This window comes from Lipotes vexillifer, unplaced genomic scaffold, assembly GCF_000442215.2.
Source record: "Lipotes vexillifer unplaced genomic scaffold, Lipotes_vexillifer_v1.1 scaffold916, whole genome shotgun sequence".
Taxonomy (NCBI): Eukaryota; Metazoa; Chordata; class Mammalia; order Artiodactyla; family Lipotidae; genus Lipotes; species Lipotes vexillifer.
This window is the reverse complement of record NW_006798383.1, coordinates 3,771,874-3,785,994: the sequence shown is the minus strand read 5'-3', so window position 1 is coordinate 3,785,994 and position 14,121 is coordinate 3,771,874. Positions and strand designations below refer to the sequence as shown.

Sequence of the window (14,121 nt, the reverse complement as noted above, 5' to 3'; positions counted from 1 at the left end):
AACAAAAAGGCGTCCGGGGACAAGGAGACCACCCCAGCTGAAGGCGAGGGCCCGGAGGCCCCCATCACCAAGAAGGAGATCAGCCTGCCCATCCTCTGCAATGCTTCCAACGGCAGCGCCCTGGGTGTCCCCGAGAGGACCGTCTCCAAGCTGGCCCCGGGCTCCCCAGCCGTGGCCAGGATCGCCCCTCAGAGGGCCCAGATCAGTAAGAGCCTCGCTGATCCCCGGATCCTTGCCGCACAGCTCTTTAGAGAAGGGGCGTGAGGTGCAAGGAAAGCCTAAGGGGGTGTGTGTGTGTGCATGATCCCCATATTATTCTCTTCCTGAGATGTAGGCTGACCCCTGCCCCCAGGCTCGCTTTGCCAGCTTGTCTTATGCTAATCACAAGCATGGATAAGGCAATTCCTTCCAGCTCCTCCACAGAAGATAAATTGCATATGCATATGTAAGCTGGTAGCAGTCCCTCCTCCTCTAGTGGGGAGCCATGAATGGTCACCCTGCAGATAAGTCACCTGGGCTTCGAGATGGTTCCCTCGATGCAAGGCTGCTCTGTGAGTGACAGCCCGTAGATCATCTTGCTGAGCCTTAACCCCTTCTTCCCTGTTGTCTTCCTCCAGTTACCGGAAATCTAAGACACTCGGAAGGGTGACTGTACCTCCCTCCACGAGCACTTTTAAGCAGCATTCTCCTTTCGTACAGGAGAAACCCAGCTGCTGGCCCCTCCGGATCTCTAGCATCTCTGGGGCAAGGATGCCTGCGGTTGAGGGTTAAACTGTTCTGTATTATGAGACCAGCTTCTGTTTATGTCCAGCCAGTCTTAAAATCTGGAGGAAAGCTGTTTTTTAGTTTAGTTCTGAGCTTGGTTACATTAGCTTTATGCCTGGAACCTTCTGAGCAGTCAGCCGGGAGCTGTTTTGGGGGTACTTCCTCTTGCCTAGCACTGTGCTAGCTTCCAAGGATTTGGTAGTGAGCAAAAAATAGACATGGTCTCTTCTCCTAAATTTGGAAATCTGCTAAAGCTATCTACCCTTTCCCCTGAAAAAAGCCCCTATGTCTGTACATTTTGAAATGTGCGCATCATTTTAGGGGGCTCACGGATCCCCTTGCAACACAGCTAAGGAAGCTTAAAGATCTCTCACTTCCCCTGAAGAAGCCCAGCCGTCGTGCCTGTGGTGACCGAGAGCGTGGGTTCCTCATAAATGCTGGAAAAGGGCGGGAACTTCCCAGCATCAAGAGGTCACACCCAGGGAAGGCGAGGGAAGGCGCTGTGTCTGGCTGCGATTTCTGAAGCCCTGTTTCTTCTAGGCTCCCCGAACCTCAGGACAAGGCCTCCACCTCGCAGAGAGTCCAGCTTGGTATGTGTGCTCAGTTTCTTCTCTCTTTCTCATTCCCTTTCCTGGGTGCCCCGTAGCAGCTCGCAGTAATTTGCTGTCTCAGTGTGGAGTCTGTTGGTCCAGGGCTTCCCCAGGACCATGCTGGAGCTTCCAGCTTTGTGGGGCTGGAGGCAGGGAGGGAAGCCTGGGGAACCCAGCCTTCCTGGGGCCTAGCTGGACAGTTTTTAATCGAAAACACACTGCACTCTGAAGCTAAATAAATCCATCCCAGCCACGGCACTGGCAGACATAAACATTTAGACTGGCTGGCGAGAGTGTCCAGCTGGGGCATTGCCAGGGGCAGGAAATAGGGCTGCTGTCCATGTGAGCCTGGAAGACTTTCAGCTTTGCCTTCCTTGCCCGGGAGTGCCCAGTGGATGCCAGAACCTGGGAGGGCACAGGGCAGGCCAGTGAGCATCTTCTCCGGGGAGGAGGGTGGTAAATGGCAGGGACTGGTTTATGCGGAAACTCAAAGAGGCTCAATGCTGCTGGGGTCTGTGGCGCCTGTAGGTGGGGGTTTCCTGGCATCCAGACCGCCACGGAGGTGGACGTGCACTCAGGGTGCTGGGGCTTTGGGTGAGAGGTGGCAGACCGAGAGCCCTAGAACCAAGAACTGTCATCTGGGGCAGTGGAATGCAGTGGAAAGAATGGGGCTTCAGGCCTGCCAGGCGTGGATTCATACTCCGTTTCTGACACTGAGAAACAGCGAGCCCCTGGCCAGGTTGCTTACCCTCCAGAGGCCTTAGTTTCCTTATTTATAAGAGGGGGACAGTGCCAGCCATCTCCTAGGGCTGTTGTAAGGATGGGATGAGGTGGTGTATGCAGAGGGCTGGCCATCGACTTTCCACTTCCTCTGTCAGCTCTCTGTGCACTATGTGTGGACAAGGATTCTGCAGTCACATCTGGGCTTAGCAGCAAGATTTACTGTGGTCAGTGACATCCACCCCAGGGGGGCGGACAGCAGCAGTCACTGGAAGAGTTGGCCTTCCCTAAACAGGATTTTTGAAGATTTGGCCCCTGGAGATGGGACCGTCCTGGCCCTGGCCATCAGCCCCAGTGGAGTTTTCTATTTTGTTTCTCCTCCCATTTTACACAACTAAACGAGTTCTCCCCTCCCCCCATCTCTCTCTGCCCCAGCTGATTATTTTCAGGCAGACTTGATTTTGGCAAGAATGGGGTAATTCTTTCCACACCTGCCAAAAGCAGGGCTTGCTAGGGCAGAGCTGCTCCTTCCAGCTAGGTCCGTCCGACTCCCACCTGGCCGCGGGGGTCCAGGCAGGGCTGGGACCTGGGCCACATCTGTGCGCATGCACGGCTGCAGAGCCAGCCACCAGGGCAGGGAAAGTTGACCTGGTCCCTCAAAACCAGCCTCCCCCGCACCCTTCACTCACTCTGACCTGAGGCAGCTCAACTGTGACTGGCAGGATAGTAACATGCTGAGCCTTGAAGGACGAGGCAGGGTAAGAGGAATAGGATGGCGTTTCAGGAAGAGCGTTCGGCTTCAGCTTATGTTTATAGAGCTTTTCCTGTGCCATTGGCTGGACCAGAAGTTATGTTCATTATCTCATGACCCTGTTATTAGTTCCATTTTACAGATGAGGAAACTGAGGCTCAGAGCAAGGGCCTTGCCCAGGGCCACACAACTGGTGAATCGCTGAGCTGGGATTGGAGCCCACATGCGTCCACCTGCAGGCAGAGATCTTTTGAGGTCTTCCTGCTACACTGTAGCTGCTTCCCGCCTCTAGCCTCCCAAGCACGTGTACCTTTTTTATAGGATTGTTTATTTTAACTCCTTTGTTTGATACCAGGCCATACTGGGAGTGATGGGGAGGCGCCAAGGCCATGTTGGCTGGAGTAGAGACTGGCTGAAGCTGGAATGTCCTCTCCACGAGGGCAAGGGGGTTGTCCTGTCCCTTTGGTTCACTCTTGGATGCCTGGTGCCTTGGACCAGAGTCTGGCACCCAGTAGACACACAACAAACATTTGTCAAGTGAATGAATGAGGCTCACAGCTCATGGGCTGTGGCCGTATTCTACATTTCCTTGCATGTCAGGCATAGTTATCGACGTGCCAGCATCTAGGAAGCATTTAGGCTGCCCAGCGTGTTCTACCCAACCCCAGAGCAAAGGATCCTGAGTTTATTCAGTGCTTGCCTAACCATTTGGCATCATCATGATGACAGACAAGGGGTTTTCTGACCAACCCCACACCCCCTTACACCCAGCCCACCTCTGCAGTCAGGTGTCACCCCGGTGGCCCTTCACCTGAGACTCAAGGACATGGCTCTCCTCTCCCAGGGGCCAGTGTGCACGGGCTTCGTTACAACAGTTTCTCTGCTTTTGACTTTCATTTTGGGACCTAGCTGTTGAGGCTTCTGAAAACCGGATTCCAAAGATGTAAGGGTGGAAATTTACTTAGATGATCATTTTCATAGCTCAGACAAGTCTCAAGCGAATCCTAGGTATTCTTAGAGAGCCTGGAGAGAGTCAGGAGAGTGGTCTCTTGGTGAGCCACCCTGAGACTCAGGTGATTGATAGATCCTCAAGTCAGCTGCTCTTCACTTGGTGTAGCCGCCACACTCACCTCAGTTACGGTTCTGATTAGGTGAGTCTTGCTGACTTGAGTCCTTCTGTGCCGCAGGGGTTCCAGCTGCCTAAGCCACCAGAGCCCCCTTCTGTTGAGGTGGAGTACTACACCATTGCCGAATTCCAGTCGTGCATTTCTGATGGGATCAGTTTTCGAGGCGGACAGAAGGCAGAGGTGAGCCTTGGGCCATGGGGCTGAGGGTTATAATTCATGATGGTCAAATACCTCCCGTGTTTCCCATTTATGTCTTGCTGGCGACATTCCTGAGGGGCGGGCGCGAAAGGTGCAGAAACAGGACCCACAGGGATTAGAATTTGCCTAAAGCCAGTAAGTGCCACAGCCAGGACTAGAACCCACGGCTCATGTCTCCACCCAGCTCCCGTCACAGCAGCATTTCCCAAAGCATATTATAGGAGCTTGTGACGGGGGCACTTTGAAACAAAGGGCCTCTGGGGTTGAATGAGTTTGGAGGACAGTGAGTTAAACAAAACCCAACCAGCTTTGTTGTTTTAATTGCAGAACTTCTCAGAGCCTAGATATGGGGGTGTCACTGTGTGTCTCTAAGAGGGGACTGGAATAGGCAGTATCACCTAGATTCCTCTCCCAGGAGCTCCTGGGGGCCGGGGTTCCACAAGACCCATATTAGGAAGTGCTGCTGTTGGGAGAATGTGGTCCAGGCAGCCGGAGTAAGGCACTGAGGACCCCAGTTCTGGCCATGTCCACACCACAGGCACCTCTGACATTTGATGCAGTCACTTCTCCCCCAGGTTTTGATGATTTCTCTCCGCAAATGGGTAGTAGACCCTCTCCTGCTCCCTCCCAGCCGGTCTCCTAGCATTTACGAAACCCCACTTTGTGGCCAGTGCTGAACATGGCATTCCAGGGGCCAGAGAGGATCTGTGACTCAGATCTTTCTCTTGAGTGGCTCTGTGTAGTAACAGGAGTTAAGTCCAATTAATACCTGTAAAACCATCAGAAGAGTAATTGGGCAGTTTCTGCCCGTTGAAGAGGTGATATCCCCAATGTGAATGTTTTAAACCACATGCCTGGAACTTAGAACTAAATATCTAAGAGAACTCATTCTCTCAGTGGTGCTTGTGCTTCCAGAAGAGCCTATGAAGCTCATAATGTAAGAGAACTGACATACTTAGGATCTACCCACGTATGCATTTTGAGTATGGAGTGGGCAGAGTGAAGGATGGAATATAGCACCCAAGGCAGGGCGGGGGCTGCAGAGGGCTGGCCTCAGGCAGACCTTGCCTTTGGTGGTCTCTATCCTCCCTTCCTTGCCCCTCTTCCCCCAGTGCCGGTGCCTTCAAGCTTCCCTTCCCCTCCCTGGGACCTCTTCCTCCAGCAGTGTTCCACAATTCAAAATTACAGTTGTTCCTCGGGATCCGTGGGGCATTGGTTCCATGACCCCCAGTGGACACCCGAATCCTGGGATGCTCAAGGCCCTTATCGCACTAAAATCGTAGTGCAGTTGGCCCTCCATATCCAGGGATGCGGAACCTGTGCACATGGAAGGACAACTGCCTCTTCCATTCGTATTCCCCGGTCCAAACGGACCTCAGTACAGCCAGCAACCACACTCCTGGGCTCTCTCCAGTCTCAAATAGCAGTTAAGAAAGAAGCTCCTTGAACGAGTTTATACTAACAGGGAAATGACTGAGAGGCCCTAGCCTTCCCCCAGGAAGCCATTCAACTCAAAGAAATCTCCTCAGCTGGTAGGATTTCAGTGAGATTCCACATGTAGTGAAATGACCGTGAGCAGTGGGGAAACCAGGGAGGTCCGGCCTCAGCCTTACCTCCAGGTGCCTCCACCCTTCTATTCTCTTCTGCCCTGAGAGACCCTTTCCAGGGTCACCGAGGGAGGGCCTAGCAGTATGGGGGTGAGAGGATGGAAGTGGTGGAATGGCAGTCTTTTGTACGTCTGGGTCCGTGGTGAGCGGGATTTTGTAGGGACTGGGAACAGCGCATCTTCCAAGCGTAGCAGCTCAGCGGGAGAAGTGAGGGTCTGGAGAGGAGGCCAGCTCGACCAGGGCGTTGGAGGAGACTTGGAAGAGCAGGAGAGGGGGCCTTGGAGAGTGGGAGCCCCCCCATCCAGGAGATGATGGAGACCTGGGTTTGAATGCCAGCCCATCACTTCCTACGTCGGGTCCCGGGCCACTTACTCAGTGGCTCAGTTCACTCATCTGGGAAATGGAGATAATGTCTCCTAGAACCAAAGTGTGAAGCTCCCACCCTGGCACATGGTAGGGCCCCAGCGATCCTCCCAGCTCACTGGCCCGTCTGCCCCTTCCCCCAGGTCATCGACAAGAACTCGGGTGGCTGGTGGTACGTGCAGATCGGTGAGAAGGAGGGCTGGGCCCCCGCGTCGTACATCGATAAGCGCAAGAAGCCCAACCTGAGCCGCCGCACGAGCACTCTGACGCGGCCCAAGGTGCCCCCACCGGCACCACCCAGCAAGCCCAAGGAGGCCGAGGAGGGTCTGGCGGGTGCTGGTGAGAGCCAGGACTCCCCGCTGAGGCTCAGGTACGAGGAGCCCGAGTATGACATCCCTGCCTTTGGCTTCGACTCAGAGCCAGAGCTGAGTGAGGAGCCCGCAGAGGACGGCGGCTCGGGGGACAGGCGGCCCGGCCAGCCCCGCAGGCCCTCGCCCGCCTTCTCGCTGCAGCGCGCCCGCTTCAAGGTGGGCGGATCTGCAGAGGACGTGGCCCTGGAGGAGGAGACCATCTACGAGAACGAGGGCTTCCGGGCATGCGCAGAGGACACCCTGGCGGCCAGGCGCTCCTCCCGGGACAGCGACTCCCCAGGCGGCTCCCCGCCGTCCCTTGCCAGGAAAAACTCCCCCAGATCGGGCTCCCCCAGATCGTCGTCGCTCTTGAAGCTCAAGGCAGAGAAGAACGCCCAGGCGGAACTGGGGAAGAACCACTCCTCGGCCTCCTTTTCCTCGTCCATCACCATCAGCACCACCTGCTCTTCCTCCTCCTCCTCTTCCTCCTCGTCCTTGTCCAAGAACAGTGGGGACCTGAAGCGCCGTTCTGCCTCGGACGCAGGCATCCGCGGCACTCCCAAGGTCGGAGCGAGGAAGGATGCTGACCTGAAGACTGGGCTGACCTCCTGTGCCCGGGCCAAGCCATCAGTTCGGCCCAAGCCGTTCCTGAACCGCACAGAGTCCCAGAGTCAAGAGAAGATGGACATCAGCACTTTACGGCGCCAGCTGAGGCCCACTGGCCAGCTCCGGGGTGGCCTCAAGGGCTCCAAGAGCGAGGATTCGGAGCTGCCGCCCCAGATGGCCTTCGAGGGTCCCGGTGAGGGGTCCAGGAGAGGCTCGGCCGACCTCATCACCCTCCCTGCTGCCACGCCCCCGTGTCCCACCAAGAAGGGGTGGGAAGGGCAGGCCACCTCCTACACGGCATGTAGTGCCTACCAAAAGGTCCAGGACTCGGAGATCAGCTTCCCGGCAGGCGTGGAGGTGCAGGTGCTTGAGAAGCTGGAAAGTGGCTGGTGGTACGTGAGGTTCGGGGAGCTGGAGGGCTGGGCCCCCTCCCACTATCTGGTGCTCGGTGAGAACGAGCAATTCGACCCCCCTGGCAAAGAGCTGGACACAGTGGCCACCAAGAGCAAGAAGCAGAACGAGGGCAAGTCAGACAGCCTCGAAAAGATCGAGAAGCGGGTCCAAGCGCTGAACACTGTCAACCAGAGCAAGAGGGCCACGCCGCCCATCCCCTCCAAGCCTCCCGGGGGCTTCGTCAAGACCTCGGCTGCCGGGGCGGTGAAGATGAGGAATGGCGTGCGGCAGGTGGCCGTGAGGCCCCAGTCGGTGTTCGTGTCCCCACCGCCCAAGGACAGCAACCTGTCCTGTGCCCTGAGGAGGAATGAGTCGCTGACGGCCACCGACGGCCTCCGAGGCGTCCGCCGGAACTCCTCCTTCAGCACTGCCCGCTCGGCAGCCGCAGAAGCCAAGGGCCGCCTGGTCGAACGGGCCGCCAGCCAGGGCTCGGACCCTCCTCTGCTGCCCACTCAGCGCAACGGCATCCCGGTGTCCCCTGTGCGCCCCAAGCCCATTGAGAAGTCCCAGTTCATCCACAACAACCTCAAAGATGTGTACGTCTCGATCGCGGACTACGAGGGGGACGAGGAGACGGCGGGCTTCCAGGAGGGCGTGTCCATGGAGGTCCTGGAGAGGAACCCCAACGGCTGGTGGTACTGCCAGATCCTGGACGGGGTGAAGCCCTTCAAAGGCTGGGTGCCCTCCAACTACCTGGAGAAAAAGAACTAATGAGGGGTGGGGGTGGGGGGGCCTAAGTCCTTCCAGCCTCAGTATGGGTGAGCTGTGAGAGAAGACAAAAGGGAAAGGGAAAATGGGAGGGGGTGGGGAGGACAACGTTAAACCTGCAGAATGTGGGACCTCGAAGATACTCCCCTCCAGGCTGTCCCCCAGCTGGAAGGTAGGGTCTGGTGGGGGCCCACATTGAGCAGGGAGTGGAAGGGGCAGGGGTGTCCTGGGCCTGGGACCGGAGGCAAGAAAGCTGAGCCTCACGTGTGCACCTTGGGGACTTTGCTGATGGACTCGGCACCATTTGAGACAGGCCATGTAGGAAACCCCAATTTGTGCCTTGGCTGCAAATCTGGAAAAGGTGTGGTTGTGCGGGCCTCCTGTGCCCTGCCCCTGCCTAGCCTGGTTTCCGTTGCTGGCATCTTGTACCCCGGAAGTAGCCCTTGTATCATCCTAATCTATGTTTGTGAGTTGTGCTGGTTTCCCAGGAATCTCTGCCGCCTGCCATGGGTGGGTGTGGTAGGAGATGCCACTGGCTCTGGGGCTGGGAGGCATCTCCTGTGAGCTCAGGCTGTCCCTGGGCCAGGCCACTGTGTCTTGTTAGTTGAAGAAAAAGCAGTTCCCCAGCTGCCAGCAAGGACCACCATTCTTAGCCGTCACTGCTGCTGGCCTTGAGAAGAGAGCCTGCCCTGCCTGGGGCACCCCCGTGGAGGACCACCAGCCCCAGTGTTCACAGAGAGGGCAGGTAGAGCCGTCGGTCTTTTCACAGTCTGCACAGACTTTATTTTGGATATTTCTGGGTGGGCAGTTCTTTGCAAGTTTTGGGAGAGGTGTATTGCTTTGGGCCTTCTATGTCAGGCCTTGGGTTTTGGTCTTACTTTAGGAGTTGTTTGGGGACCCAAGGGCGGTCAGCCTCACGGGACGGGATGGGTAGTGGATGGCCTTTCTGTCATACTCTTGTGGGGAGGTTGTTTGGTTTGTGTTTTGCATTCTTCCCTCCACAAGCCAAAGTCGCTTCATTTGGTTTCCACTGTGTGGAGAGTACCGGTGCTTGCCAGAGGGATCTCAGGCTGCAGGAGCCCTGGTCCCGGCCGTGGCAAAGCAGAGACGCTGTTCTCCTGGTTCTTGTGCAACCTCAGCAGGGAAGAACCCTCAGCAGGGAGGAGGGTGGTGTTCAGGAGAGGGGCAGCGAACGTTCTCCTGCCTGGGCAGGGCCCGAAGCCTCATGCGAAGGCTGTGGAGAAGCAGCCATCGCCCTCACCCTGGGCCAAGGGGAACCTGCTGGGCGGACACCACCAGGCACCCCCTGGCCTGCAAGCAATACCGCAGGTGCCCGAGGAGGCAAAGATCCCTGGGCCAGGAGCCAACCTGGTCTTTCCGAGGGGCGGTGCCCCTGCGAAGAGAGAAAGGGAGAGAATGACGTCCCTGTCAACTCTGGGTGGCGTCTTTCAGTCGACACTTCAGAGGCCAAGCTGGCTTCCCCAAGGACTCACTCTTCACTGGGAGTGGATTTCCACACGTGCCTTTGATTGTGGACAGATCAGGCTTCACAGCCCCCGACTCAGCTGCCAGATCCTGGACTAAGGAGGAAAGGCCCTCCCTCCGCCCACACTCCCCCACCCCCACCCCCAGGCAGCGTATGATGCCTGAAGAACAGCGGGGGACCCGCGCCTCGTGCCCTCAGCCCCCAGCCGCCCTGCCCCCTCCTCCTTCGCCGTACACTGACGCCTGGCAGCTCTAGCAAACCGCTCCCGTTCTATGTTGAAAAGGCCGTGGTGAGATTTTGCTTCCTTTTGTTTTGTTTGTTTAAAATTAAAATTAGTTATTATTTTCTTCTGCTGGACAGTATTAAATAGAGCAGGATGTTATCTGCTAGATTGCAGTACTAATGGTAGCGTTGTAGTGTCTTCCTATTAATATTATTTGGACTTGTTTGAACAATAATGATAAAGAAGTGGTTCATTATTTTTTAATTAATGCACTTTAATAGGGTGGAATGGAAAGAAACCCAGAGAGCAAAGTGCATTTTACTTAAAGATGCAGTATATACTTTTCTCATTTTTAAGCAGCACATATTTATTAAAAGAAAAAAAAGTAATTTATGATTATTTAAAATAAAATTTAAAAGTAGAGTGATTGTCGGGTTAAAGGACCTTCCACGTAGCTATCTTCCAGGGGGATGGCCCCAGCGGCCTCACTCCTCAATGTCTGCACTGAGCCAGTTCAATCAGTAACACGCCAGCCAGGCCAGGAAGGAGTGCAGGACGCATCTGCCAAGCACAGAGCATCTCAGTCGGACTGGACCACAGTGCTCCCCAGAGCCTATCTTTCCCTGCCCTTCCTCACTGCACTGCCTTGTGGGACTCTCCACCACCCACAAGGCAGATGTTCTCCCAGCCCCGCAGGGACCCTCTCTCTTTAACCCCCAGTGCCCTTAAGTGAGTCATTATAAGTGACCTTCAGGGTCACTCCATCCCATACCCTCCTGTTACTGCAGCCCAAAGACAGGAATTAAGCTTTCCCCAAATCACATAGCTAGTTAACGGCAGACCTCCCCACTGCATCCACCCCTGCACTCCTCCCCAGCCCCCGCTAGAGTTTATAGTGTGGTCATCATGTTTACAATGTGACATCCAGCCCTAAGGATGGCTGGGGGTTGCTCAGGCATCCAGGAAAAGTAGAGAATGCTGCCACCTGGTGACAGCATGTAGCTTTGGGCAGTGAACAGGGATTGCCATGCCCCGTCTTCGCCCCTTGCCCCTCACCATCACCCCCTTACTCACAGCACAGCACAAACCCTGCAAACCCAAAGAGAATATTAATACTTGAAGCAAGAAGGGTGCATGCCAGTCCCTCTCAGACATGGCCAGGGGATGCCAGGCCTTGTGCCCCTGGACTCCTAGCCCTGCCCAGGGCAAGAGGGCTTTTCCCTAGAGCTACTGAGCTGCTTTGTGATGTTGGAGGGTACTTCTGGCAGCAGGTAGAGGAGGGAGGGGTCTGTGGCTCTGACCCATCTGGAGGAAAACCAGATCGGACTTTAAAAGGTTTAAAAAAAAAAAAAAAAAAACTCAGCAGTGTCCAAACCTAGTTTTCCATTAGTTGCGATTGAAAATGTGAAATGATGTTGTATTGCTGTATACTGCAACTTTAATCAAAATGAGCCCTTCTGAGGTCATTATTGAGGTTTATATAATGCCCGAAGATGCATCATTTGGTGCTTTTTCTTTCAGTTTAAAGACTTTTTTCTTTTATTACAAGGGAAAAAGATGTCTTCATCTCTCTCCCACTTTGTAACAAGGGCCTGGCTGGGCTCCCTGGCCCCATCATGCTGTTCCCACCCACTAGGCCAAGGGACCCCGAGGGTGGCAAGAGGGAGCTGGAGGGGGCAGCCTGAACAGCAGGTGTGCCATCTGCCCCAGCTGTGGCCGGGCCCTCTGGCCAGCCTTCAGCCCCGTTCACCCCCAGCCTAGCCCCACAGGGTCCTCTTTCTTCCTCCTCCATGCTCCATCTTGACGAAGGCATTATATAGAATCGTTTTAATCACTTTCAGATGTTAGAGCAGCATATTTTACTGGCATTTATATCCATTGCTTTCCCCAGCAAGGCATGTTACTATTATCATCTAAGGAAAAAAGACAAGGGAATTTCGGTCAAGCATTATTTTCATATTACTAGTATTTGCAGAATAGGTGTAGAACTATTTAAGTTTAGACCTTGGTTTGGTAGTTTGTTTTGTTTTTATGGAAAAAAAGATAAAGTAACCCCTACTTTTCCTGTTTTTGTATTTAACTAATATATTATTTCTTTAAGGTTACTCACTTCCCCTACCCGCTCCAAATACTTTGCATTCTCAATCGAAAATGAAAACAATCTGAGAGACAGGAAAAGTGCAATATTATCAAGAGGGATGCCAGGGCTTGTCGGGACGGTGGCGGGAGAGCCAGCAACCCCGTCTCTCGCTAGGGGAGGTGGCGCTCCTGGAAGGAGTCGTAGCTGTGGAGCCTATAGTTGACCTGGGTATTGATTTTTTTTTTTTTTACCCCTCGTCCCCTTCCCCCTTCCCTGGCAAGATGGCAGGGGTCCCCGCCAGAGGGCATCCCCTTCTGCTGGGTGTTGTCCACCCAGAAGAGAGGGATTCAGGGAAGTGGCATGGGGCACTTGGCCTCCCCGGGGCCCCAGCCCCAGGCACAGAGCAAGGGCCTCCAGGAACCGCTCCTTGTTTTCATTTCCGTTGTTTTTCAGCCAGCTGCTCAGAAAGGCCTGTCCCAAAAATAACCCTCAGCAGCCCTCTCACGCCAATCTCTTGATGTTTGGGCCATGATCCTTTTGATGTATGTTTGAGTCTTTCTAAAACTACGTAACCTCAAGTTCAGTTTATGGGCAGGAACCCTCGATGTAATCAGACCCTTTTGGAGGGAAGCGGGTGCCTTGGGCCCAGCATTCCCCAGTGACGCACCAATTCCCACAAGCCTGCAGCTGGGCCTGGTGCTGAGCCAGGGCCACCCATTCATCTCAATGACTTCAGCCCGAGCAAGGCGTGAGCCCTGCCTCTGCTCAACACCCCGACAGTCCCCAGAAGGTCTTGGAGAAGCGTCGGAGGAGCCTGCTGAGGTCCCTGCAGACAGAACTTCCCACAACAGGTACCAAGCTGCCACCTCCTACCTGGGTGCCAGTAGAGAGGGGACAGGATGGGCAGTCTCTGGGTCCAAAGCTCTGCCCCTCAGGGCGACAGGGACATCCTTGCGGGCTCATCCCCTCCACCTCCAGTACTGTACGCTTGCTGCTCCATCCCGTTCGGTGAATTTCTGTACAAATAGGAACCTGGCGCCCAGAGTGGGACCGTGCCCCCGTGTGGGGGTGGCTCTCCTTGGAGTGTGTACGTCTATAGGTCCAATCTTCAAGAATCCCGATGCAGAGCTCTCTGGAAAGAGAACCATCCACAGTGCTAAAGAATTAAAATTCCCTCACTTTTTTGAGGGCTGTGTGTTGTTGAGGAATGTGTGTGTGTGTGTGTGTGTGTGTGTGTGTGTACATTCTAGTGCGTATGTGAGAGTGTTGGTCATTTCCCACTTGAACTAAAGAACATGGGGTTAGAGGAAAAAAATACTGGGCAAGCTGTCTCCATTGAACAAGTCCTTGGCATTGGGCAGGCCCCAAAGGACTCACAGCTTCTGGCAGCAAGTGTATGCGTTATTCACACGTGTAATTCCGGCTGGAGAGTGCAATGTGTCTTTTTTTTTTTTTTTGGGTAATTATTTTATTAAGTATTTAGTTGGAAACTTCACACTGGCATTAACAGATCTAGCAGAAGCAGCCTAGGCCATCGTCCCCGGCTCCAAATGAAGATGTGGAAAGGGGCCGCCGCTGGGTATGGAAGTGCCGAGGCGGTCAGATGGGGCTGCCACCCGCAGTGTCTCTAGTAGGCCGACTCCCAGCCTTTGTCATGCATATAGCCACTGTGGGAATCCCCATGTCATGAGAGCAGCTGGCCCTCAGTTCTTATATTGCTGAGGGTGGATCAGGCTGGTCGGGGTGAGAAATTGGTCACAGTGAGCTCAGTGGACCTACCCGTGCGTGTACGTCAGCACCCCTGGTCTAGACTGCAGGCCTGACTGAACGCTTCATGGGAATCATATGGAGGGCTCCCCCTGGACATTACTGAGCTTTTTGTCTAAATCATGATCTCTGGTTGGGGCAGCCCCTGGTTCTCAAGCTCTGTGATCAGAGCCAGTGACAGAACAGGGTCAGTGACCTACAGCTGCACTTCAGGAAGAACAGCCCCACTGATAATTTTAGCATCCCTCCTATTTTGTCCTGCGCACCTGGGTCCTCAGGCCAGAAGTTGGGCGCACTGGTGCTTATAGACTGGGCAGAGGACTCTGT

At 54.8% G+C, this 14,121-nt stretch overlaps 1 protein-coding gene across 1 annotated transcript in view; it reads left to right on the top strand.

The window, feature by feature from the left end:
• The window catches only part of SH3PXD2A (SH3 and PX domains 2A), a 237,414-nt gene extending 229,173 nt beyond the window's left edge, over positions 1-8,241 (top strand). The window contains exons 12-15 of the mRNA XM_007470435.1: positions 1-205; positions 1,306-1,355; positions 4,014-4,133; positions 6,265-8,241. The exon at positions 1-205 is cut by the window's left edge and continues 1 nt beyond it. Coding sequence (XP_007470497.1) covers positions 1-205; positions 1,306-1,355; positions 4,014-4,133; positions 6,265-8,241 — 2,352 coding nt within the window. The remainder of the gene's footprint in view (positions 206-1,305; positions 1,356-4,013; positions 4,134-6,264) is intronic.
• Positions 8,242-14,121: the final 5,880 nt, after the last annotated feature.